The sequence below is a fragment of the Arvicola amphibius genome, chromosome 4 (assembly GCF_903992535.2).
Source record: "Arvicola amphibius chromosome 4, mArvAmp1.2, whole genome shotgun sequence".
NCBI classification, from domain to species: domain Eukaryota; kingdom Metazoa; phylum Chordata; class Mammalia; order Rodentia; family Cricetidae; genus Arvicola; species Arvicola amphibius.
Genome location: NC_052050.1, coordinates 8,151,052 through 8,176,846, shown reverse-complemented (window position 1 = coordinate 8,176,846; position 25,795 = coordinate 8,151,052). Strand labels below are relative to the sequence as shown.

At 47.6% G+C, this 25,795-nt stretch overlaps 2 protein-coding genes across 5 annotated transcripts in view; one reads left to right on the top strand and one right to left on the bottom strand.

The window, feature by feature from the left end:
• The first annotated feature begins 1,209 nt into the window (after positions 1 to 1,209).
• Cog1 (component of oligomeric golgi complex 1) lies at positions 1,210 to 14,373 on the top strand. Of its 2 annotated transcripts, none has more exons than XM_038326205.1 (14): positions 1,210 to 1,560; positions 3,566 to 3,807; positions 3,961 to 4,142; positions 4,278 to 4,448; positions 6,627 to 6,783; positions 7,769 to 7,979; positions 8,771 to 9,559; positions 9,969 to 10,115; positions 10,325 to 10,480; positions 11,262 to 11,386; positions 12,386 to 12,494; positions 12,979 to 13,088; positions 13,166 to 13,244; positions 14,183 to 14,373. In XM_038326205.1, exons 1-14 carry the CDS (start codon positions 1,246 to 1,248, stop codon positions 14,318 to 14,320), a joined length of 2,931 nt encoding a protein of 976 aa, XP_038182133.1. In that variant the 5' UTR covers positions 1,210 to 1,245; the 3' UTR covers positions 14,321 to 14,373. The 2 variants fall into 2 exon arrangements, with proteins under 2 accessions (XP_038182133.1, XP_038182132.1); XM_038326204.1 differs by having other exon boundaries at positions 10,325 to 10,486.
• The window catches only part of Fam104a (family with sequence similarity 104 member A), a 24,309-nt gene continuing 11,860 nt past the window's right edge, over positions 13,347 to 25,795 (bottom strand). For 2 of the 3 annotated variants that reach the window (XM_038326214.1, XM_042054954.1), the window contains exon 3: positions 13,347 to 15,510. In XM_038326214.1, the coding sequence (XP_038182142.1) occupies positions 15,274 to 15,510 (237 nt within the window). In that variant the 3' untranslated portion in view covers positions 13,347 to 15,273. The remainder of the gene's footprint in view (positions 15,511 to 25,795) is intronic. The other variant, XM_038326216.1, reaches the window with a different exon arrangement.

Sequence of the window (25,795 nt, the reverse complement as noted above, 5' to 3'; positions counted from 1 at the left end):
ATTTAGATATCAATCTATTGCTGTGACATTTGCCTCAAAATAGTGACGGTGGGGAATGGGAGCGAAAACCCAGAGGCTGCGACACAGGACTGCTGAATACATAATACTGTTTTCTCTGCGTTAACGTAGGTAGGGATTCTTCAACAGCAAACTTTTCCAAAACAAAGGGGAGCAGGCCAGAATGTCCAGGATTTCTCACTGGGTCAACGGTAGGGTGTCCTATCCTCAGGCATCATGGATCCCCACCGGTCTCCATCACAGGAGGACTGGAACAGGGGAAACCTGGTTTGTGGCTACTAAACAGTAATTAAAATAAAATGGAAGACCCAAGGAACTAACCAGCAATAAAACAAACGCTTTAAGGGGTAACTTTTGTACGTGGTGCTCTTTCCAATCAACAAACACAGGCTCAAACTAGTCTTCCTATAAAGTTGCATTTGACCAACGTCCCTAAAAATCGAAGGAGCTGGGACTACTGCACCCGGCTCCAGGCCACCCAGGAAGCTATACCTTGAGGTTGCTCACTGAGTCGACCACAGCTGTCATGCTGATCTCCAGCTGGCGAGGCCAGAGGATTAGGAAAGAGTCCTAAGGTCCTGTCCTGGATGGCGTGATGGTCTAGCCAGGGCACAGGTGTGCGCTTAAGAGTGATGGCAACACGGCCAAGGGTGCGTCTTTGACATAATTAACCCGCTCTGCGAAGCTCTTCTCTCACGGGAAAGGGCTAGGGTGCGACATAAGGGGTTCCAGGTCACTATAAGGCTTTGACCAGCTAGTACCAGTTCAGTGCTTAACTCAGCGACCTTAACAACCTCGCTTCTCCAAGGAAAGCAGTGCTCAGGGCAGGCGAGAGGGCACAGCGGGTAAAAGCTATTGCTTCCAAGTCGGATAGCCTCTGTCTAAGGTTCTATCCTGAGACCCACAAGGCAGAAGGAGTGACCCTCCCGCAAGTTGTTCTGTGACCTCCACACATGCCCTACGTGGAGTAACAGGGAGAAGGGGAGGGAAAGGAAGATGGGAGGGAGAGAGGAGAGGTTATGATATTAGGAAAAAAAAAAAAAAAAAAAAAAAAAAACAAGCGCTCAAGGCCAACATTGCCACCCATTGCCACCGTGGCTCATGCCCTGACACCGGACCGGCTCCCGGCCTGGCAGAAGAACTTCCGCCCTCATCCAAGATGGCGGGGGGGCGGGGCGGGGCGGTGTCGGCAGGCGGAAGCGGCCGGGTGGCCACTGGCTCAGCACCATGGCGGCCGCGACCGCCTCACCAGCTCTGAAGCGGCTGGATCTGCGCGATCCCAACGCGCTCTTCGAGACGCATGGAGCGGAGGAAATCCGCGGGCTGGAGCGCCAGGTTCGAGCCGAGATCGAGCACAAGAAGGAGGAGCTGCGGCAGATGGTGGGCGAGCGCTACCGCGACCTGATCGAGGCGGCCGACACCATCGGCCAGATGCGCCGCTGCGCCGAGGGGCTGGTGGACGCCGTGCGGGCCACCGATCAATACTGCGCTCGCCTCCGCCAGGCCGGCTCCGCGGCGCCCCGGCTCCCGCGGGCCCCGCAGGTCAGTCCGGGACCCGAACCCGCCACGTCCCGCCGCCCTCGGCGTCCGGCGGACCCCACCCCTCACCTTCCGCTGGAGGAGCCCGCCCCTCGCGCCGGTCCGAGCTCAGGGGAGGCGTCTGCTGGCCTTCCTCAGGACGCTGGTCCGCTCCCGAAAAGGCGACCGGCCTTTTGCTCCAGGAGCCTTCCCGGACTTCCGGACGATTCCCTCGCCTCCCTCGGGTTCCCGGCGCTCTCCTTCCCTTTTAACTGAAAACGCCAGGGGTCTCTCGACAGTCAAAGAGCAGATTCCTCCCGTTTGCTCACACCTTCCCATAAAGTCATTCATTCCTCATCCCGCCGGTACCCGAGCCTGGAGGATTGAGGGAGGGCAGCCTCAGCCGTCAGGCCCTCCCCCTTGTAATAGGCGAACAATTTCATTTTAGGCAACGAAGCTGGTCTAGAAAATTCAGGGCATCCTGTCTTCCGTTCCCTGAAACATTAAAGAACTGATGCAGAATGGTGGGGTGGGAAGCGCATCCTAAGCGTGGCCATTGGCCTGGGCGTGAACAGAGAGCATATAGGGTAAATATTTTTAAGCTGGGAGAGCTTCAGATGAAGAAACAGCAAAAACGCAATCCAACTCTCATTCGGAGCTAGCTTTCTCGTGCTACTTGGGCTTCAGAAAAATCCAAACCAAAAAACTGGGCGACTATAATGAAAATAGGCACAGAAGGTTGCAAATACATTGGCCCCTATCACTCCCTAATCTATGCGTTAAGTACAGCCCCCTTCAGAGGACCAGACTTAGTTGGCTAACTTCCGCTCGCCTTTAATCCCAGCACTTGGGAGGCAGAGGCAGGCGGATCTCTGTGAGTTCGAGGCCAGCCTGGTCTGCAAGAGCTAGTCCCAGGACAGGCTCCAAAGCTACACAGAGAAACCCTGTCTTGAAAAACAAAAAAATGAAAAACCCCCAAACTTCAACTATATAAACCTAGTTTTTAAAATGTATTGATTCTCATAGTTATGGCTGTTGCATTTCTAGGGCAGCCCCACAAATTCCTTCCCCATTCAGATCACAAAAAGAAGCCTCCCAAATCCTTTTCCTGCAGCTTATACTCTAACCAAGGAAATAAATCCATGAGAAGTTCAATTTATTTAATGGAAATAATTTAGAATAGCAGTAGAAAATATTTTAGCATGAAAGTGATTAATCACCAAACTTGTGTCTTTCTAACATAATAGTTCTGGAGGAAGTGCTTTAGGTGTGGGTCCTCCTCAGTGAGGACGACTAAGGTTTGGGAGATTGTCTCCGGCCAGCTAGGCTGTTAACAAAATATTCAACACTGCGTAATTCATAAAGAATAGAAATTAATTTTCCCACGGTATTGGGTCCTGGGAAGTCCAAGATCAAACTGTTAGCATTTGATGTCTGAAGACCTGCTTGCCTCTCATGGCAGATAGGGAGGAGCACACAAGAGCCACAGTTAATCCACCCGCCCCGCCCCCAACACACACACACACACCACTAGCGAAGACAGAATCGTGAGGTTAGAGGGCAGACTGAGAGGCCTGAAGCTTAGGCCAGATGAACAGGGAGCACAGAAATCTTTGGTGCCCTCAAAGAGGGAGGAGAGGAAGTAGGAAGGCTGAACATCAGACAAAGGAGGAACTTGTATAAAGGGCTCCTGCCACCAATAACTAGATGGGGAGATGTTGGCCTGCGTCAGACCCCATTGCCCCATGGCTGAGTGACTAAGTCTAGCTTGATGAAACTTGATTTAAAAAAAAAAAAAAAAAAAGACAGGTTTTCTCTGTTTAACTCTGGCTGTCCTAGAACACGCTGTGTTGACCAGGCTGGCTTTGAACTCACAGAGATCCACCCGCCTCTGCCTCCTGAGTGTTGAGATTAAAGGTGTGCGCCACCACATCTGGCAAAAGCGTCAAACCTTAAAGTATCCCCCAACTTCTCCCCAATCCTCTATAAACGGAGCCATGTTTTCCTTCGCTCTCCTTCTGCCCGCCAGCCGCAGCCGCCATCCGAGAAATTCTACAGCGTGGCTGCCCAGATCAAGCTTCTGTTCGAGATCCCCGAGAAGATCTGGAGCTCCATGGAAGCCTCCCAGCATCTCCAGGCCACACAGCTCTACCTGCTCTGCTGCCACCTGCACAGCCTGCTCCAGCTTGACTCCTCTAGCTCCAGATACAACCCCATCCTCTCGAGATTCCCCATTCTCATCCGGCAGGTGGCAGCAGCCAGCCACTTCCGGTAAGTGAGCGCGCCCAGGCTCTCTAAGGATGTCTGGACCTCACTTAATCCCGACTGTGTCCCAGAGCCCTTCTTCTTTCTCACCTAATTTGGGGTAATATACTTCACCCCAAATGTTAGCCATTCCTTGTTGATCTTTGTGAGTCTTTCTAGGTCAACTATTTTGCATGAAAGCAAGATGCTGCTCAAATGCCAGAATGTGTCGGACCAGGCTGTGGCGGAGGCCCTCTGCTCTATAATGCTCCTGGAGGAGAGTTCTCCCCGCCAAGCCCTCACAGACTTCCTGATGGCCAGAAAGGCGGCTATTCAGAATCTCCTGAACCAGCCTCACCACGGTGGGTGTGCTTTCCTCTAAAATGTAATTCTCTAACGGGATGGAGCGGTGTGTGTCGAGACAATCCGAGGCATCAGTGTCCTGTGTCCAGCCTTGGTAAAGGGAAAGTTTAAAAGAGGGTGTCTTCTTCTTCCAGGTGCTAGCATCAAGGCCCAGATTTGTTCTTTGGTGGAGCTGCTGGCTACCACTCTGAACCAAGCCCATGCCCTTTTCTACAGTCTACCGGAAGGCGTGCTGCCTGACCCATCCCTGCCCTGTGGCTTGCTCTTCTCCACCCTGGAGACAATCACAAGCCAGCATCCCACAGGTGAGCTCAGGCCCTTTCTCCGCATTCCGTCAGCTGATCTGCCCCCCATCCCAGCTGCTGCGCCAGGTTCTGGGGGTTGAATCAGTGAGCTGGGAAGATCCCGTCTCCTGCTCCGCAAACATCATAGTTGAGTTGTAAAAGCAGATGCTGAATCTTCAGAGGTGCTGGGTGCTGTTTGATGCCAAGCATAGTCATTGCTGTAAATGCAAAGTACCGGTTGCCTAGCAACACTGGAGGGATCCTCTCAAGGCCAAAGAGGACTTCCCTGGTTAAACTGAAAGCTGAAACCGGGCAGTGGCAGGCCTATTCCTTGGCATCACTTGGGAGACAGAGGCAGGAGGATCTCCCTGAGTTCGAGGCCAGCCTGGTCTACAGAGTGAGTTCCAGGACAGCCTGAGCTACACAGAGAAACCCTGCCTTGAAAAACTAAAAAACAGAAAACAAAACTGAAAGGTGGAGGTTGAGAAGAGTTAGTGAGTAAGAAGGGAAGAATCCCGGGTAAAGAAAAAGGAGGTTCAGAGTTCTGAGATGAGGATGGTAGCACGTCCGAGGAGCTGAAAGTGCCAGCAGATGCTTCTAGAGGGAGCGGAGGATCTAGAGAAGAGCCTTGAAGCATGGTCAGGGCCCAGGTAGTATGCAGCCATGCGGGCAGCCACGCGGGCCAGACATAGGAGGTTGGACTTTATCCAGGGATGAAGGTATCCTTCCATGACCTTGCAGGCTTGGGATGTGTCCTCTGCCATATGTCCCCATGCATCCCACACTTCTTTGGGGTAGCATTTCCCCAGCTGTCATTAAAAGTTCTCATGTGGCAGTGGAGCCCTGCAGGGTAGAGTGATACTGAGAGCTAACAGGAGGCTGTCACCATGGGCCAGAGTCAGACATAGGATGGGGACAGGGTTTAGAAAGGTTTAGCCATGCGATGGGGCTAAATGGACAGTCAGTCTCTTGAGAGGACTGGGGGTGAAGGATTGGGAAGCACGTGGGAAGGGAGGGAGCTACGTTAACTAGAAGAGGAAGTCGTTTGCGGCTGGTGGTGGATTTGCATTTGCAGAGGAGACACTGAGACCCAGAGATGGGAGCAGACACGCGCCTGCAGTGTACCTGCAGGTAACAGCATTAGCAGCCACAGGATGGCTGGCAGAGACAGATCCCTGGCATCATAGGAGTGCAAGGTCAGGTGGGACTGTCGGCAGAGTGACTATGGAAGCAGCAAAGGGGAAAAGAAATGAGTACAGGATAGTTACAACCAGGAACTCATTTCCAGGAGAAAGTGAACATCAGGCTCATCTCTGAGTGACATCACCTTTCTTACGTTTTCATGCGTGCGCACTCATGCACGCACACACACACAGGCACACACGCGTGTGCGCTCATGCACATACACACACACACACACCACCCTCCGACCCTACCCCCCCCCCAGCTGGCATGTAATAATTTATCCCTCTCACGGAAGGTGAGTACTAACTGACTTACCCTGGCATAGGGAAAGACATACACGGTTACCTTGCAAGGGCCTTGTGTGTCAAACTCAGAGTGGTTTTCTCTGCGTAGCCCTGGCTGTCCTGGGACCGACTTTGTAGGCCAGGCTGCTGAGTGGCGCTGCCTAAGGAGCACAGTGCAGACCTGTGGGATGACCAGGAGACTCCCCGAGTAGGACAGGTTGCCAGTGGTTGTTCCCTTGGATCTCAAGGACCTAGGACGCTGAGGAGAGGGAAACAAATAGCCTGCACTTTTTCTGACAACTTAAGCTCTATAGTTAGAACGTCCATGGCTGGTGGGTACAGTGCCGTGCGCCTGTATCCCTAGCTACTCAGAAATCTGAGGCAGAAAGACCACTAGGACTCAGGGTTGGAGACCAGTCTGAGTGACATGGCAAGATCCCACCTCACGCGCGTGCGTGTGCACGCAGACACACGACTGTACATCACTCTTCCCTTCCTTCCATTTTTTGCCCTCCTTTCTCTCCTGGTTGTGCTATTCTTCTCAACCAGCAGAATGGCAGAGTGTGGGGAACACACAATGAAGGCCCAACATTCCCTGTACCTCCTTTTTCTAACCTTTTATCCAGACTGCCCCACAAGGGTGGTGGGCTAGGATTTCCCTGATGGTTTTTAGTTCTTAATATGCTGTTCAAAGCACAACTTGGATTCTTCTCCCTTGGCTTTTCTCCAGGAAAGGGCATCGGTGTCCTGCAAGGGGAGATGCAGCTGTGCAGCTGGTTCAGACACCTGCCAGCCTCCATTATGGAGTTCCAGCCAGAGCTACGGACGCTCGCTCATCCCATCAGCCAGGAGTACCTGAAGGACACGCTGCAGAAGTGGATCGACATGTAAGCAATCAGAGAGCGTCCCTGAGGCTTGACCTGCATGCAGCCTCTGATGTGGCCACACTTGGGAGACATGCACTGAGACTCTCAGTCACCTGGGTGACCCACTCGGGGTGCACTGCTCCCCTTGTACCCTCTTAGTATCTGTGTGGAAGAATCATAAAGCTATTTTTTCGTGGGTTAGAGAGATGGCTTAGCAGTCTAGAGCACTTGCTATTCTTCCAGAAGACGTGGACCCAGTTCCCAGAACCCACATCAAGCAGCCCACATCCATCTCTGTAACTCCAGCTCCAAGGGGATCTGCTGCCTCTGACCTCTGGGGGCACCTGCACTCACAAGCACACAAGTACACATAATTAAAAATAAAATCTCTGCCAGACAGTGATGGTGCACGCTTTTAATCCCAGCACTTGTGAGGCAGAGGCAAGCAGATCCCTGAGTTTGAGGCCAGTCTGGACTACACAATGAGTTTCAGAACAACCATGCCTACACAGAGAAATCCTGTCAATAATAATAATAATAATAATAATAATAATAATAATAATAATATCTTTAAAATAATTTATCTTTCTGAAAAAGTAAGTAAAGGCTTTTCTCCTTATGTTTGAGTTATGTATACTCTGGACTTTTGCTTAATGTGCTGGTTCTGAAGCCATGCCATGGGGCTCTAGATAAAAGGTGGCCTGTTTAATAAGAGGGCTGCAGGATCCCAGCTTCAGTCCAGTTAGAAATGTGCTGATGTACTCAGGCCAGAGGCTTCAAATGAAGTTTTAAGAATTTTTCTTAGTGATGTAAAAACCACAAATCAAGGCCAGGTATGCTAGTGCACACCTTCAATCCCAGTGCACTGGAAACAGAGGCCTGTCTACATAGCAAGTTCCAAGCCAGCCAGGAGTTCATAGTGAGCCCTCTCTTTTAAAAACAAACAACAACAACAAAATACGGAAGTCAGTATCTAGTGGAGCCCAAGGAAGTGGTCTTGTTACAGGTGCAGTGAAGACATTAAGAATGGGATCACCAACCTGCTTATGTACGTGAAGAGCATGAAAGGTCTCGCAGGGATCAGAGACGCCGTATGGGACTTGCTCACCAACGAGTCTGCCAGCCACAGCTGGGAAGTGGTGTGTCGGCGGCTTCTGGAGAAGCCGCTCCTGTTCTGGGAGGACCTGATGCAGCAGCTCTTCTTAGATCGGTTACAGGTGCGGTGAGCATCACTTGGACCACCTGATGCCCAAGCCTAGCATGCCCTTTTGTCCACGTTGAAAATGTACTGGATGCTTTCTTTCCCTGTTTCTTACCACATCTAAATTTTCTAAAAGCTAAGAGAATTAGCAGGTCCCTGTCAGATGTCCCTCCATGATGCTTTCTCCTCTGCCACACAGGGCTGGCAGCGTTAGCCCTTTTACTCATCGCTGTGAGATACCTTGGGGAACCATGTATTTTAGCTCAGAGTTTTGAGAGTTCAGTACATGGTCACTGGCTGGTTTGTGCCCGTAGTGAGGCAGAACATGTGACCAGAGCATGTTAGAGCCTCTGTAGTGAGGCAGAACACATGACCAGAGCATGTTAGAGCCTCTGTAGTGAGGCAGAACATGTGACCAGAGCATGTTAGAGCCTCTGTAGTGAGGCAGAACACATGACCAGAGCATGTTAGAGCCTCTGTAGTGAGGCAGAACACATGACCAGAGCATGCAGCAGAACCTTTTTACCTCATGGCAAACAGGAAGCAGATGGGGTGGGAGAGACAACAGCACAGATCCTGAGGAGCACCGGTAGCCTTGCTTTCATTAAACCCACTCCTAAAAATGCCACAACCTCCCAGAGTGCCACCACGGTAGAGCAAGCCATTAACCCCTGAGCCTGTGTGGCATTTCACAGTTGGGCACCAACACTCACTCTGAGTGTGGTAAAGAACGTTCCAGATGCTGGCATAAATTGCCATTTTAGCTCGTTTGGAAAGTAATGACTGAAACTCTGCTCTCCTCTTTAGACCCTGACCAGAGAAGGTTTTGAATCCATCTCCAACAGCTCCAAAGAGCTTCTGGTATCAGCTTTGCAGGAACTGGAGAACAACAACTCCACACCGAGTAAGCACGTCCACTTTGAGCAGAACATGTCTCTCTTCCTCTGGTCCGAGAGTCCCAGCGACCTGCCTTCTGATGCTGCCTGGGTCAGCGTGGCAAACCGGCCTCAGTTTGCCAACAGTGGCCTCTCCATGAAAGCCCAAGCGGTCAGCCCTGGGGTCCAGAGCTTCTGTTCTGCCCTGGATTCTAAGCTGAAGGTCAAACTGGACGACCTCCTGGCCTACCTTCCCTCCAGTGACACGCCATTGCCCAAGGACCCCTCTCCCGTGCGCCAGGCTAAGAACTCTGCCTTTGACAGACATGCAGATGCCGGGACTGTGCAGGACATGCTGCGGACTCAGTCCGTGACCTGCATCAAGTACATTGTGGGTTGCATCCAGGCAGAGCTGCAGACCATTGAAGAAGTCACACGCGATCAGAAGGATATCCTTCATGGCAGCAAACTGCATGCAGTCCTCTTCATGGCCAGACTCTGCCAGTCCCTGGGAGAACTGTGCCCTCACCTGAAGCAGTGTATTGTGGGAAAGTGTGGGGGCTCGGAAAAACCTGCAAGAGAGGCTAGGGCTCTGAAACAGCAGGGGAAGGAGAAAGCTCAGGAGGTGCTCCCTGTGCAGGCTCAGTGGCAGGAAGTGAAGGAAGTCCTGCTCCAACAGAGCATCGTGGCCTACCGGGTCTGGAGCTCAGCGCTTGTGAAAGTGAGTGACAGGGAGTGACGGGACTTCTTGGGGCCTTACTCCAGTCTGGCCATCCTCAGTCCTGCTGACATATTCATAGCTAATGCTTATGCATATCTGCCATAACCTGTACCAGGCAGCTCCTGTGTAAACTTCTGTTCCTCGCCCTAGATTTTATGGCATGTTTCCCTTTTACCAACCTGGACAGGGAACCCTGCTTCCTGCTTGCGTGTCAATACCACAGCCCCTTGTGGTCTCCATCCAGGTGACACCTGGCATTACTAAGGTGGCAAGCAACTGCATCCTCCTGCTGGGTGTTGACTTGCTAGGGGAATGGGGCTGGCTGTTTACCACCCACACACTGGCCACTTTAAACCGACGCTGCGAGGGCCCCGAGGAACTGATGTGTCTGTTCTTTTTTTATCCCCAGTTCCTGATCTGTGGCTTCACTCAGTCATTGCTTTTAAGTGACGCTGGCTCAATCCTGGCCACTGCCACCAACTGGGATGAACTAGAAATTCAAGAGGAGACCGAGTCTGGCAGCAGTGTCACATCTAAGATACGCCTCCCTACACAAGTGAGTCCGTCCCACTGTCACGGGTGCGTGGGCCGCAGAAGGGGACAAACTGCTCTGGGGGAACAGGATGGTTTGGAAATCCATGTGTGCCTTCCAAGGACCAGCTGAGTGCTCACTCAGTGGGCAGATGCTTGATTGGAGAGGTATCCTAAGTGAGGGCCGCGTGGGGCTTGCTGAGTGAACTTAACCAACGTGTTGTTATCTTTCAGCCGTCCTGGTATGTACAGTCCTTCCTGTTTAGCTTGTGCCAGGAAGTTAATCGGGTTGGAGGCCATGCCTTGCCCAAGGTGACCCTGCAGGAGATGCTGAAGACCTGTGTGGCCCAAGTCATAGCTGCCTATGAGCAACTCACAGAGGAACAGCAGGTAAAGGTAGATATCCAGATGTTTTCCCAAATGAGCAGACCTTTTTCTTGCATTTGGGCAGTTTGTATGAAGGGCACAGAATGGCATCATTGCCCAGCCCTGACTCCGGTCCCATAAATATGCTCCATTGTGTTAGGAGAGGCATTCAGCTCCGCAGGTTGACTCTGTCACCCTGAAGGTCAGGACTGATGGACAGGGCAAAAGTTTTCACAGTGAAAACAGCTAAGCTCTGGCACCAGTGCCACCATTTGCTCATGCAGACTCTGAGCAAGCCTTTAAACCCTTGATGTACACAGGATCAAATAGCAGCAGATGGGCCGCCCAGCTGGGAGTGGCTTCCACGCACAGGAGATACACCCATCCCTTCCATGCTGGTTGCTGAGTGAGATGCAGGATGGAGGAAGCTGTGGCACCAGAGGTTCTTTTTAGGATGGGAGGAGGCCCTAGCCTCTCGGCCGCCACTACACCCATGTCTTTGACCCTTGACTTGTCCTATTTCACTAGGAACGTTTAAATGCAGGGCCATCCTGACTTGGAAGTCTTCACTTCTGGGCCTCAAAGCTCACATCTCCAGGCAAGAAGCCTTGCCCCTTTGTGATAGCCACCTTCAGCCCAGAGCCTGACTTTAAGGGCTGGGTCTCTGAGATTTTAAGACCAGGGTTCTAGACTGAACCTGTGGTGTCAGCGAGCGGCACCTTCTGAAACTGTACCAAGCTGTAATACAAGCAGAACCCGCAGCAATCACGTAAGCAACCACTCACCAGCCAGCCTTCACTTGCAGAAAGGGACATTTCCAGTGACCCAGAATCGAGCCCTGCAGCTCCTCTATGACCTGCGCTACCTCAACATCGTTCTGACCAGCAAAGGGGAGGAAGTGAAGAGTGGCCGGAGCAAGCCAGACTCCAGGTGACTATTCCTACTGGACGCCTCCAAGGCAGCCTCTTCCTGATGCAATTAATGAACAGTATACTTAGAAGGCTTTCTCTTGGGGTTTTCCCAATTTACAGTGGCAGGAGAGTGCAGCATTCAGTTGAAACCATACTTAAGGTCCAGGATTTAGATCTTTGTCTGGGCCAGCAATAAACTATGTCTTGCACTGTGTATAATATCTAAAAGCTGCCAGGCAGTGGTGGCACACATCTTTAATTCCAGCACTTGAAGGCGGAGACAGGCAGTTCTCAGAGTCTGAGGCCAGCCTGGTATACAGAGCAAGTTCCAGGACACCCAGGGCTACACAGAGAAGCCCTGTCTTGGTGGTAGAGTCCATGAGCTGAGCAGTTGGGCAGCCCTGAGGCCACACCACAGGGAAACATCTCACACTGTGTGTCCTGTACTACTTAGCTGTGGCCAGGCACAATCTTAAAATAATAGTCTGTATGCTGGTGTTCAACAGCCTAAGCTGAGGCCCCTTTCCTGAGGTACTCCCGAAGAAAGCCTGCCATATCCTGCACATTGTTTCGTTTCTCTTACAGTGCATCACTGTGTAACAGGTGAGTTAAGTAACGCTTGCTGAATAAATTCCACAGCCAAGGGAAGCAGGCAGAACCTGTTTGGTAAGCAGAAGGCACTTAAGCATCATGTCTGGCTGATTGTCCTAAGGACACTATGCAACTCTGCTAGACAATGCCCACCTCAGGGGCTTCTATCGTAGTAAGAACTGCCAGGGCCGGGCGGTGGTGGCGCACGCCTTTAATCCCAGCACTCGGGAGGCAGAGGCAGGAGGATCTCTGAGTTCGAGGCCAGCCTAGTCTACAAGAGCTAGTTCCAGGACAGGCTCTAGAAACTACAGGGAAACCCTGTCTCGAAAAACAAAAAAAAAAAAAACAAAACAAAACAAAAAAAAGAACTGCCAGGTCAGTTTTCTGTCCTGAAGTGTGTGGAGAATAAAGTTTCTGACTCTTGCAGACTTGAGAAAGTGACCGACAGGCTAGAGGCCCTCATCGACCCTTTTGACCTGGATGTTTTCACACCACATCTCAACAGCAACCTTAATCGACTGGTACAGCGGACTTCTGTAAGTTGGGTCACAGCCATGCTAGTGCCACTAGTGAGCAGACTGGGTGCATTTGGTTCAAATCACAAAGCAAGTCTGCCCCAGTCCTTGGTGCACAGGGGTGAGATCTTCAATAGCAACGTTGGAGGTAAAGATTAGTTTATTTATACAGCCTCACAAAAAGAAATGCATGGGTGCCAGGCTCAGTGTGTAAGGTGTGTGCCAACACCAGGTTCAGTCCCTGGGACCCATATGTGAGAAGAAAACTGATTCCAGAAAGTTGTCTTCTGACCTCCAGGTGTGCTTGTGGACATGGACGGCTGTGTACATACACAATAAATGTTTTAGAAGAGAACTCCATGGCTTTGAGAGTCCCACCCTTGGCATATTAAGGAATAATTCTAAAAAAGTAGCACTTAAAAGTACTCTCCCAAACGATGGCTAGACAGTGAAGCCACCGTCTCTTGGGGTGAGTCACTGGGCCCCCTCCCTTTCTGACCTGCAGGTTCTATTTGGATTGGTTACTGGTACAGAGAAACAGTTTGCCTCCCGGAGCAGCACATTCAACTCCCAGGAACCCCATAATATCCTGCCACTGGCCTCCAGTCAGATCAGGTGAGTAGCTCACGAGGCTCTGCGGGGCCGCGGCTGGCTGTTCACCGCCATGAAATAATCATCTTTCTTGTCTTGAGGTTTGGGCTGCTTCCCCTGAGCATGACAAGCACGAGAAAGGCAAAAGCAACCAGCAGAGGCATCGAAACACAAACCCAGGTTAGTGCCAAGAAGAGGCTCTCCTGGTTCTTCCAACCCCCTCCTCCACTCAGGAGCCAAACCCCATCCAGCTATTTTAGAAATAACCAATTAGGCACCATATGGCAATGCACTAAGGCTGCTTTTTAATGGCGGCACAAGAATACAAGGTTTCACTAGCTTGAGCTCATAGAAAGATGCCCACTGGCTCGAGTAGGTACCCAGCCCCAGCCCCAGCCCGTCAAGAACACACAGCACAGGACAGAGGTGGTTTCTTGCATGTTGCAGGGTAAAGAGAGTGACTGGTGACTGGCTCCAGCATTGCCAGAGCATGGGGAACAGACCCTTGTCTTGCAGATGGTCTCATCTGTGCCTTTAGCTGGGTGGGAAACAGGAAGAAGTGTGCTTTCTTGAGCATTGTTTTATTAATACATGTTTTGTTTTGGTAGGACACCATCCATTAAGCCTGCAGGAGCCCTCCTGGGTATTTCTGGATTGTGTTGTGTACATGTGTGCTTGACAGCTTTTCTTAGAGCACTGTTTGCCTGACTGTTAGATAGAATTCCAGAAGTCTCCTTTCCCACATTCCCTGTCAGCAAACCCAGTAAGATTTGCGTCCTCAACAAACACAGGGTTTTAAAATCTGGAAGACAATCCTAAAAGAAAGGCCTTTCTGACCTCCGGGCTTCATGACACTAGCTCCCATGTCACACAGCTGGCTTCCATGCTGTGACCCTCCGAGCAGCAGCCGCATGTCCACTCTTCCTGGCGTGGGCCATCTTCAGACTGTAGCTGTATCACAGTCTAGCCTGCTCTGGTCCAGCAGCTCCCGAGGACCCTTCTTACTAGAGCCATCCCTGCTCCTCAGTGCTGCTGCCTGTGTTGTGTGGCCTGAGTGGGGTGCAGTGGAGGGGGAGCTGGCAGGAGGCTTAAGGCACTTCCTCTTCCTCTAATGGCAGGTTGGCCCCCCAGCACTCTCCAGAGCAGGTGACCCAACACATCCTGGCTCCTTGTTCAGACAGCTCGCCAGCGAGGAAGACGACTCACCTGCATCTTCCTTATTCAAGCTTGCCTGGCTCTCTAGTATGACAAAGTAGCATGGAAACAACGCCCAGGCTCTCTAATTAAATACTACTGCATCGCTTTCCCAGAGGTGCCTCTGCTTGTGTTTCTACACTGCCCCAATCTTCCCGGTTCTGATGATGGAATGTGGCCCCCTAGCAGGCAGGGGTGCTGTCAAGCATGAGTTAAAGCCTCACTCCTTAGCTAGCAGGCAGCTTGTGCTTCATCAGCACTGACACTGCCTTGGCTATGGGCACTGCACGGTTAGCAGTTAAGCTGTTAATATGCAGATCTGTAGACAGTTACTAGGTATTTCTTAGACTGTGGGGTTCTCTGTAGCATCTGCAGTGAAGACTAGAAGAAAACAGATATGGAAGTGACATCCTCTCTGGGAATACAAATGTGTGACAGACCACAACCAGGCAGGCAAAGTGCTTGGCTTCACGGCCTTCAGGGTAGGCGACTGTTCCCTTCCAGGAAGGACTTTCCGTGGACACCTACACACTAAGAGGTAGTATGCCAGTTAACGTCAGTGCAAGACTGAGTCAAACTTCCTATATTTGGGGAGAAAACTTACGGGTTTTTTTTTTTTTTCCCATGGAAACTAGATATTCTTTACTAGTTTATTGAGTTAAAAAAAAAAAAAACTAAAGATCCCACATTTTTAAGAGGCTCTTACATACAGTAAATATCTAACTGACAGATGTGGAAATCAGTCAGAGACTTCCGCAAACAGTGCCATGACATGGACTTGATGCCCTCTCTCAAAAGAACCCTATAAATAATTGCTCCCAAGCCCCTCTGAAATTGCAATAATGCAGCAAAACCCCAAGTAAACAGCTGCCTGCTGACCCAATACTCAAATATAGACTGAAAGCCAACAGGCATTTTTTTTTCTGTGTGCAACTTTTAAAAACAAATCATTAAGTTGAAATATCCAATCTGCACAGTGCTGTCCCTTCACAGAAGGCAAGAAACTGCCGGAGCATCATGTCAGAGGCCGGCCTCGGTGCTGTAGGCTGTGAAAATGGGCCTCCTTCAGGGTCTGATTGATATGGAAGTAAGGGCCTTGGCACAGTGCAGACTGCTCGGGCAGCACCGGCTGGGGGGTGCTGGGGCAGGATCCAGGGATGATATGGCTCAAGCTGCTCTCTGGCCCACTGGCCCTGTCCGGGCTGTTGATGCTGCTGTTGCTGCTGCTCCCACCGCTGTCGCTGCTCGAAGACTGAAAGAAAAAGAAAAGGCCAGGGTCATATCAGCCGGTCTTCCTGAAAAAAAGACTTTACTCGGGCTTAAAATAAGACACTCTATTAAGAGTCTTCTTTGTAAATGTTCAAGAATTCCACTGTGATTTTTCTTTAAATTAAAGGCAAATGCCTTTAATCCCAGAACTCAGGAGGCAGAGGCAGATGGATCTCTTTGAGTTCAAGGCCAGCGTGGTCTCCAGAGTGAGTTTTAGGACATCTAGAGATACACAGAGAAACCGTCTCCAAAAACAAAACAAAAGATCCATTGTGTATGTGTTCAGTGCTTTCAGTCACTCATCTTTTGATGGACACCTAAGATGACTCCATCTCCTTGCTGCTATGAAAAGAGCAATTCACACAAATATGCAAGTGCTGTGTGGTGGGATGCCCAGGAGTGGTCCTCTGGGTCGTACGGCAAGAAAAATGAAAGCATGATATTAAGCTCTCCCAGACTTGATGTGCAACTAGAGAGGGGTCATGAGAAGAAAAAAAGGTTTTAAGGATGTGGGATGGACAGTGTAATACAACATATGAGACATGAAAGTGGGAAGGGGACTCCTCGGGTGACACGGGAGGAGGAACAATCCCCCCAAAAGTATATACTGAACCACCACAATGAAACTGCTCTTTCATGTACTCACAACACTGGGCTTCTCACAGACAACTACCCTGTCAGGTAGGAAGTGCTGGGTCTAATGGACCTTGACTGCACGCCCTTCACCTACGTCTTATTTCTCCACTTCGCTGTTTTAACCTCTCATTCAATCTTCCACTTCCAATAAACAAAGGTGGTTAGTTCTCAGCTTCAAGGAAAGTATCAGCTACTGGTACAGGGACAGAAAAGGCATGCCCTGTCCACAAAATGAACCACTGACACAGGTAACTGACAACCTGCACACAAAATAATGTCCTGTAACTACTTAAGTAGGATACAAAATACACTTAAAAATTAGCCTGTCCATCTGGCTGCCAACACACAATGTGTGCCTGAGTATGTGCCCCTGTGCCCTCTGACAGCATGACCTAACATTTATCTTTAAAAAAAGATTAATTTACCACATACACAATGTTCTGCATGCCAGAAAAGCGCATCAGATCTCATTATAGATGGTTGTGAGCCACCATGTGGTTGCTGGAGTTGAACTCAGAACCTCTGGAAGGGCAGGAAGCACTCTTAATCCCTAAGCCATCTCTCCAGCCCACATTTACTCATCTTAAAGAAGCTAATCAGAGGCTTTATCAGAGCAAGTCACTTGAAAAATGTCTGCCTTTTAACACCAGAATTAAAACTACCCTCTTTTATCTGGGAAGGAATCAAAACCTAAGGAAGGGGTACAAATTGAGCTGGTTTAGAATCTGGTTTTATATATATATATATATATATACATATACATACATATACATATATATATATATATATATATCTCGTATGTTCCCTTGACAAAGGTATTTGCTTTGAAATATGTTTACAGCTACGTAAAATCTACACTAGAAAGAAAACAGACCAAAGTAGTCACTCTATTAGAATAGGAGAATTATGGGGCTGGAGAAATGGCTCAATGGTTAGGAGTACTGACTGCTCTTCCTCAGGACTTGAGTTCAATTCCCAGCAACCACATGATGGCTCACAACCATCTATAATGGGATCTGATGGCTTCTTTTGTCTGATGCCCTCTTCTGTCATGCAGGCATACATGCAAATAGAACGCTCATTTACATAAAAACAAACTTAAAAGAATGGGAGGATTATAGATACTTTTCCCCTCTATCAATTTTTCTGTAGTTATATATTTCCATTAAAAATAGGATTTAAGACTTATTTTATGTGTATGAATGTTTTGCTTGCATATATGTATGTGCACCATATGCCCCAAGAATTCAGAAGGTGTTGGCTCCCCTGAATCTGGAGTTAAATGGTTGCCAATTACCATATGGGTGCACATAATTCTAATTAGCTAGAATGGCTACTGACACTGAGGTCATGGATATTTAAGTAGGGGTAAAAAGTTCTGTTTCTTAGTCTGCTTTCTTTTCTGTCTTTCATTACAGGCACTTTCTGAAAATCAAGGCAGAACTAGAGTTAAGTCTTTAGTGAGTCAAATTTGCATGTCAAGTTACATGTATTTCAAACTGTATCAGCCAAAATTACACTGCTCAGAAAAGATGAAAGCTCATTAACAGGTCAAGGAGCTCTTTTTTAAAAAGTATGCTTCCAACCAGCTGGTCTTGGTGGGGTTTCTTGAGCTGCAGGCTCCAGGTGTAGTCCAGGCTGGCCTGGCATGTGTATCATGCCTTCCTCAGCCTCCCACATGCTAAGATGTCGCCATGTCCAATGCTCCAGTTCATTTTTTGTTTGTTTCCTAGTTCATTTTTAAATCTTGCAAACCAATTCATGGTAACATGGGTAAAATGTCTCCCAAACAAACCGAACTGGCCAATCTAGTTAAATTGTAATACATTCATTACATATATATGCACCACAAAAATTATTCTCAGCACTACCAGAGATGCCAGAAATTTACACATGTAAGAAGTCACTTTTTCTTTAGACTAAACCCTACATATAATGTATCATCTGGGTTGTTTCTTTTTCTTGGGCTAGCTAGATGGTTTGGTAGATAAAGGTATTACTTGCTGCCAAGACTGACAACCTGAATTTGATCTTTGGGTGCTTATGTTGGAAAAAAGAAACCCAATTCCCCCAAAAGTTGTTTTTACCTCCGTACACACAAGCTGTGGCTCGTATGTGCCCATACACATATTTAACCAACAAATGTAACAGACGTTTAAAAATATTTTTCTTGCCAAGCACTGGAGTGCGCACACCTTTAGTCACAGCACTTGGAAGGCAGATCTCTGTGAGTTCGAGGCCAGCCTGGTCTACAGATCGAGTTCCAAGACAGCCAAGGTTATATAGAGAAACCCTGTCTTGGAGAGGGAAAAAAAAAAAAATCTTTCCTCCCTTACCCAAGAGTATTAGGGCAGCACAAATTGGACTCAATGAGTGTTTTAAAAGAAAGAGAAAGAAAATGCAAAGTCGGGCAGGTAGTGAAGTAAGGAGCAGGGGAAGAGGGTTAATATGATCAAACCACACTATAAAATTCTGGAAATATTAACAGAATATTTGGGGTTTTTTAAACTTTTCTTTGCCATATATATACATATGTGTGTGTATAGTGTACATCAAAAAAAAAGGCATTTAGAATTTGGATCTTCTACTTTATTTAACTACTTATTTACTTACTTAACTATTTACTTTCCTTTTTTAAAGCCCCCATGAGTGTGGAGTGTATGTGTGTGTGTGAGTGTGTGTGTGTGTGTGTGAGAGAGAGAGAGAGAGAGAGAGAGAGAACGAGAACCATGAGGAAAAAATGTTACTACAAAACAGAGTAAGGTCTTTAGTTACTTACAACTTTGAGACAGATTCTGAAAAAGCTACTGATCTACCAGTCAGACTCTAGGAAGACTCTGCTTCCATTACTAACCACAAGGACTGACAGCTTGTGGCTGGAATGAGTCCTCCAGGGGAGCCTCTCACCCCCCAGAAAAGAGGAGGAACGGGACAAGTGGTGCAGGGCGTCCAGGAGCTGCCTATGGGCAGGGCAGGGCAGGCAGGCAGGCAGGCAGGCAGGCAGGCAGGCAGGCAGGAAGGCCCCTGGGATGAGCTGCTCACCCAACTCTGAGCACAGTCGCCCTGTGCTGTCCGCCCCGTGCTCTCCCAGCCACAGGTGAAAAGGTGAAATGGGCAAAGACTGATCAAGCTGCTCTCAGTCAGTGGCTACCTTTCAGTATCAGATGGCTGGAAGGAGATGCTCCTATGTGATGGAACACAGTTCTGAGTTCAAACTGCCATTCTGTCCAGAGGAACTATCCTATCCCTGTTACACCTGCATCTGAAGGCACCAAATTCGTTTGCCCAAATTGGTTCCCTGATGTTTGCTAATAATCTCATGGAAACACTGACAACTCTAAAGAGTCCTGTTACTAAAACCTGTGGAGAGTCAAGTGTACAGGAGGTCATTATATCCTCATGACTGCCGCAGTGCGGTGCAGCCGGAAGGGCGCTGTCCTGACCAGACATTCTGGAGTCACTTGCCAGAACACCAGCTGTTCTCATGCCCACTGGCTGCTATGAGCATGTCACCAGGGCTGCTTAGGCAGTTGGTAAACATTTACTGAGCTCAACTGAGGAAAATGGTGGTAATGCATCCACAGATAAGCAGTCCACAGCTACTGCTGGAAAAGAAATGCAGTGGTGCATGCTGGGTAAGCTCCACTGGTCCATGAGGAAAACTTGGAACAGGCAGGGGATGACAAACCAAGGCAAGCAGCATAAACTCAAAGCACAAATGGACAGGCTCAGTGTGACACACCTGGATGGTGTCTGGAGCTGGTAAAACAGAACACAAAGAGAGATCATGTAATCATGGCCAGATTACAAGATTACAAGAGCCACTGAGGCACAAGCAGAGGTTCCAAACACTCAAATCATACTCAGATCCGCCCCAGGGAATTAGGATCCCAAAGATCTGTGTATGATGAGGTCTGGAGAGATGGAAAAGAGGCCCACTAATGTTTCCTCATAGGCCAAGCAGGAAGCAGGCACAGGGCCTAAGTGTTGCAGGTGTGTGTCATACCCAACAGGGGGATGGGAGGGCCCTGGTGGGAGATGAAGACGCCCGGCTGAGGACATAGGACATGCACATAAGGGCAGGAGATACCGGGAATCACTGCTAAGCACCAACACCACTGCTCACACTCCTACAAAGTTTAGTCAACAATGAAGCTCAGCAAGGAGAAGAGGGAGGGAAGGTCCCTGAGAAAACACCAGACGGCTGCAAACAAGCAAAGACAGGTACAAGTAGAAAAAGGAAGGGAAGGAAGAGGCACCTAGGAAGCTACAGATGGGTGAGTTAGGAAGCAAGAGGGGCAAAGTAGCAGACCAGAGAAGATCCATGTTCAAGCTGAGAGGTACAAAGAAATGAGAAAAACCAGCAGTCACCCCAGGACACTGGCAAGCTGTGTGACAGACGGGAAGACGCAGGACTGCAGTGCAGAATGAATATGCTAAGGATGGTCATCTTTAGTTTCTCAAACTACTCACCGGAGATGCTGCTCCTCTGGGTAGGCTTGCCTATAATTCTATCCTTACCAGGCTGGGACACTAGTTTAAACAATAACCCCTTTATACCATAGCAGAAATTAAACACCTCTAAATACGGCTTTCTACTCCTAAACTTTCAGAGCTGCCCAAGCAAGCATATTAACTGTGGAGTCTCTCTACTTCATAAAGTCATAACTTAGCCAGGCATGGCAGTATGCCTGCAGTTCCAGCACTCTGGAGATGAAGGTGGGAAGAGCAGTTTGGGCCAGCCTGGGCCAGCCTGGGCCATCTGGGCTGTAAGACTCTCAAAATGCAAACAAAACTGAGTACAGGACAGAGAGAAATAAGCCATCAAGGATGAAAGCCTCCTCCCTGGCGGCTACTTGTCACACTGCTAAAGGACAGGACGCTATGCAGGCTGCTGAGGGAGCACTCTCACTGAGTCTTTCTCAGCTGTGTTACACTACTGACAGGCCAGGCAAGAAGTATACACTGTTGCCTATGGCACTGAATCCATAAGGTAAACCAACCTCCCGTGTTGTATTTGAGACCTACTCCAAGGGAAGGATTAGACCGGTACCATAAACCTGTCCACATGCTGGAGAGTGGAAAGGACCTAGGCCTCGGCAGAGAAGCTAAATGCACCTGATGCAACCATCAAACTGCCATCTCAATCATGGTGTTTCTACCTACAGATTAGTGTGAGCAAGTGGTAAGGGATGCTCAGCCACAGGTGGGACTTACTAACACCTCAACATCAAAGGTTGGGAAGGAAAGAATGGAGGTGTCAGAGGGACGACTAGAGGATACAGAACGCCTGTGAAGTCTTGTCTCAGAGGAGCAGTGTTTACTGGCCAAGACCTCTGCAAGATCAGACCTGTCTAGGCTAGTGAGATGGCTCAGGGTAAATAAATGTACTCTATGCCATGCCTAACAACCTGAATTCAGCAGCCGGGACCCACACATAATGTAAAAAGAAAACCAATTTCCACAAGTTTTCCACTGTTCTGGGTGAATATAACACTAAATAAATAAATGCAATTTTTAAAAGTTAAAGATTGGGCTCAGTGGTTAAGAGCACTGGCTACTCTTCAAAGTCAACTCCCAGTAACCCCATGGTGCCTCATAACCATGAGATATGGCGCCCTCTTTTGACATGCAGGCAGAACAGTATCCCTATGACCTATATGCACACCATGGTAGCAGAGGGGGAAGGGATTCACAAACCTTCACTCCTCCCCAAGTATCTATAGAAAGCTAATGGTTGCAGGGCAAGGTTTCAACATGCTCTGTGGTGCATCCATTGCAAGAAGCCTATGCTCCTAGAATAACTTTACCCACGATCTTAAGAACAACCCTAAGGAAACTCAGTGGATCATCAAAAATAGTAAATCAAAAAAATAAATGAAGACAGAAAGCAGAAGAGGTTCTAGGAGGGAAGGAAGAAAGGGGGAAGAGGGAGTAAATATGATAAAATACCTTACATGTATGCATACAGTAGCCATAATGAAGCCTATTATTGTGTATAATTAACATATGCCAAATAAAATAATCAGAAACACAAACAGAAAGCTTGTGTGTATTTATCACCTAGATTCACAGGCTTCTCTTTATCCTCCCTTTACCATGGAAGGAAGGAGGGAGGAAGGGAAGAAGGAAAATCATTTTCTTTAAATTGTTTTTATTAAGCTAAATATTTTTCTCTGCTCCCCTGATGTGGGAGTCCCCTCTGGGTGTTGCTTTTCTTGGTTAATGAATAAAGAAACATCCTTGGCCTATAGGCAGGGCAGAACTTAGGTAGGCAGGGAAGACAGAACTGAATGCTGGGAGAAGGAAAGAATCAGAGAGACGCCATAGATCCGCCGGAAACAGATGCTGGGAATTTTACCTGGTAAGCCACTGACACTTGGCAATATATAGATTAATAAAAATGGGTTAAATTAAGAGTTAGCCAGTAAGAAGCTTTAGCGAATGGGCCAAGAAGTGTTTTAATTAATACGGTATCTGTGTGGTTATTTCGGGGCTAAACTAGCCAGGCGGCCAGGACGAACAAGCAGCCTGGCTCTCCTTGCAACACTCTCCTCCCTCCCTCTCCCCTCCCCTTCAACCCTCTCCCATTATCCCCATGCTCACAATTTACTCAGGAGATCTTGTCTTTTTCTACTTCCCATGTATATTAGATCCATATATGTCTCTCTCAGGGTCCTCTTTGTTGTCTAGGTTCTCTGGGATTGTGATTTGTAGGCTGGTTTTTCTTTGTTTTATGTCTGAGTATATATTATATTTGTCTTTCTGGGTCTGGATTACCTCACTCAATGTGATGTTTTCTAGATCCATCCATTTGCCCCCAAATTTCAAGATGTCTTTTTTTTGTTTGTTTGTTTTGTTTTGTTTTGCACTCTGTAGCACTCCATTGTGTAAATGTACATTTTCCTTATCCATTCTTCAAATAGGAGCAATTAGGTTGTTTCCAGGCTTTGGCTATGACAAACAATGCTGCTATGAACATAGTTGAGCACATGTTCTTGTGGCACAATTGAGCATCCTTTGGGTATATACCCAAAAGTGGTATTGCTGGGTCTTGAGAAAGGTTGTTTCCTAATTTTCCGAGAAATCGATAAACTGATATCCAAAGGGGCTGTACCAGCTTGCACTCCCCACCAGCAATGCAGAAGTGTTCCCTTTACCCCACATCCTCTCCAACATAAACTGTCATCAGTGTTTTTTGATCTTGGCCATTCTTACAGGCGTAAGATGGAATCTCAGAGTTGTTTTTATTTGCAGTTCTCTGATGACTAAGGATGTTGAGCATTGAAACTTAAGTGTCTTTCAGCCATTTTAGATTCCTCTGTTGAGAGTTCTCTGTTTAGGATTGTACCCCATTTTTTATTGGGTTATTTGTTCTTTTGATGACCAATTTCTTGAGTTCTTTGCATATTTTTAAGATCAGCCCTCTCTGTTGAAGATCTTTACCCATTCTGTTGGTTGCCAATTTGTCTTGTTGACCATATCCTTTGCTTTACAGAAGCTTCTCAGTTTCCAGAGGTCCCATTTATTAACTGTTTCTTTTGGTGTCTTTGCTACTGGGGCTTATATTTAGAAAGTGGTCTCTCCTGTACCAATGTGTTCAAGTGTACTTCCCACTTTCTCTTCTATGAGGTTCAGTGTGGCTGGCTTTATGTTGAGGTCTTTGATCCATTTGACTTGAGCTTTGTGCACGGCTATAGTTATGGATCTATTTTCATTCTTTTACATGTTGATATCCAGCTATGCCAGCAGCATTTGTTGAATATGCTTTTTTTTTCCATTTTATATTTGTTGCTTCTTTGTCAAAAATCCGGTGGTCATAGGTGTGTGGATTATTATCTGGGTCTTCAATTCGGTTCCATTGGTCCTCCTGTCTGTTTTTATGCCAATACCAGGCTATTTTCAGTACTGTAGCTCTGTAGTAGAGTTTGAAATCAGGGATTGTGATGCCTCCACAAGTTCCTTTACTGTACAGGATTGTTTTGACTATTCTAGGTTTTTTGCTTTTCCATATGAAGTTGAGTATTGTTCTTTTGAGTTCTGTGAAAAATTTTGCTAGGATTTTTTTGGGCATTGCATTGAATCTGTAGATTGTTTTTGGTAAGACTGCCATTTTTACTATGTTAGTTCTACCTACCCAAGAGCATGGGAGATCTTTCCATTTTCTGGTGTCTTCTTCAATTTCTTTATTCAAAGATTTACAGTTTTTGTCATACAGGTCTTCCAGTTGTTTGATTAGAATTACTCCAAGTTTTTTTATGTTATTTGTGGCTATTGTAAAGGGTGATGTTTCTCTAATTTCTTTCTCAGTCCATTTATCATCTGTGTAAAGGAAGGCTACTGATTTGAGTTAATCTTGTATCCTACTACATTACTGAAGTGTTTATGTACTGTAGAAGTTCCATGGTAAAATTTTTTGGGTCACTTAGTAAACTATCTTATCATCAACAAATAGTGAGTTTGACTTCTTTGGAGGAAGATCATTTTATAGTTTTTGGGGGTTTTTTTGCTGACTTTTTGTTTATTTGTTTTTGAGACATGGTCTATGTAGCTCAGGCTGTCCTGGAACACACTATTTAGGGCCAAGCTGGCTTCCCAGAAATTTGCCTGCGTCTGCCTCCTGAATGTTGTGGTAAAAGTATGTCACACTTATGCCATGCTATGTTCATCTAGAAAAATACTTCAGTCTTTCAGGCCATAGTTTCTCTTTACCTTCATGTCCACATTCACCAATGCTTTCAATTTACATGAACCTACAAAGAAAAAAACTCTCATATGCAATGTAATGGCATACTCCCATAATCCCACAGAAGACAGTGAGGCAGGAAGATCAGAGTCTAAGACCAGCCTTGGCCATACAAAGACAAAGCTCGTTTGTCACAGGGTTATAAACAAACTACCCTAATTCCTCACAAGAGTCAGCTAAAACAACTCTGGGTTTGGCAAATACTACCCCCAAAAGATTTAAGGTGGAAAAAAATTAAGAGCTTTAGCTGGGTCTGCAATTGCAGCACTGGGAGGTGGAGGCAGGGTCACAAAAAAATAAGTTCAAGGCTAGGTTGAGCTATACAGATAAACAAAACATGTCCTTGAGAAGGTTCCTACTGGTGAAGAGAACCAACTCCCACAGTTGTCCTCTGACCTAGAAACACACACACTAAGTTGAAGGGGAAGCTTAGACTTTCATGAGACAGATTAGTTTTACCCTACTGATGTGTTGTTGCCATGGTAATCCTGCTCAGTATGAGAGGAAACGAAGGTTCAGACATTTGGCGACTGACCCAGAGAGAAGAGGCGGGGCAATTGTCTGAGCCATCTACCTCACTTCCTTCATCCTGTTCTATCTACTCCACCCACCTAAGGGCTGGCCTATTAAATGGGCCAAAGCAGTTTCTTTATTAACAAATGAAATCAACACAAACAGAAGATTCTCCCACATCACTAAGTAAATGTAGTATTAGTAAATGTAATAGTAAATTAGACAGTATATTTAATTTTAAAGCAAAATTTAAAATAATCACTTTAATATTAAACATTTCTAAAATTATGCCCAACTTGGGGCTGAAGGAATGCCTCAGCGGTGAAGAGCACTGGCTGCTCTTGCAGAGGGGACCTGGGTTTAGTTCTCAGTA

Excerpts from the sequence above, each read along its gene's own strand:
- Cog1 (XM_038326204.1), top strand. The coding sequence starts at position 1,246 with ATGGCGGCCGCGACCGCCTCACCAGCTCTGAAGCGGCTGGATCTGCGC. Across the intron at positions 1,561-3,565 it reads GGCTCCCGCGGGCCCCGCAG|CCGCAGCCGCCATCCGAGAA; the intron begins GTCAGTCCGGGA and ends TCTGCCCGCCAG. Across the intron at positions 12,495-12,978 it reads GACTGGTACAGCGGACTTCT|GTTCTATTTGGATTGGTTAC; the intron begins GTAAGTTGGGTC and ends TCTGACCTGCAG.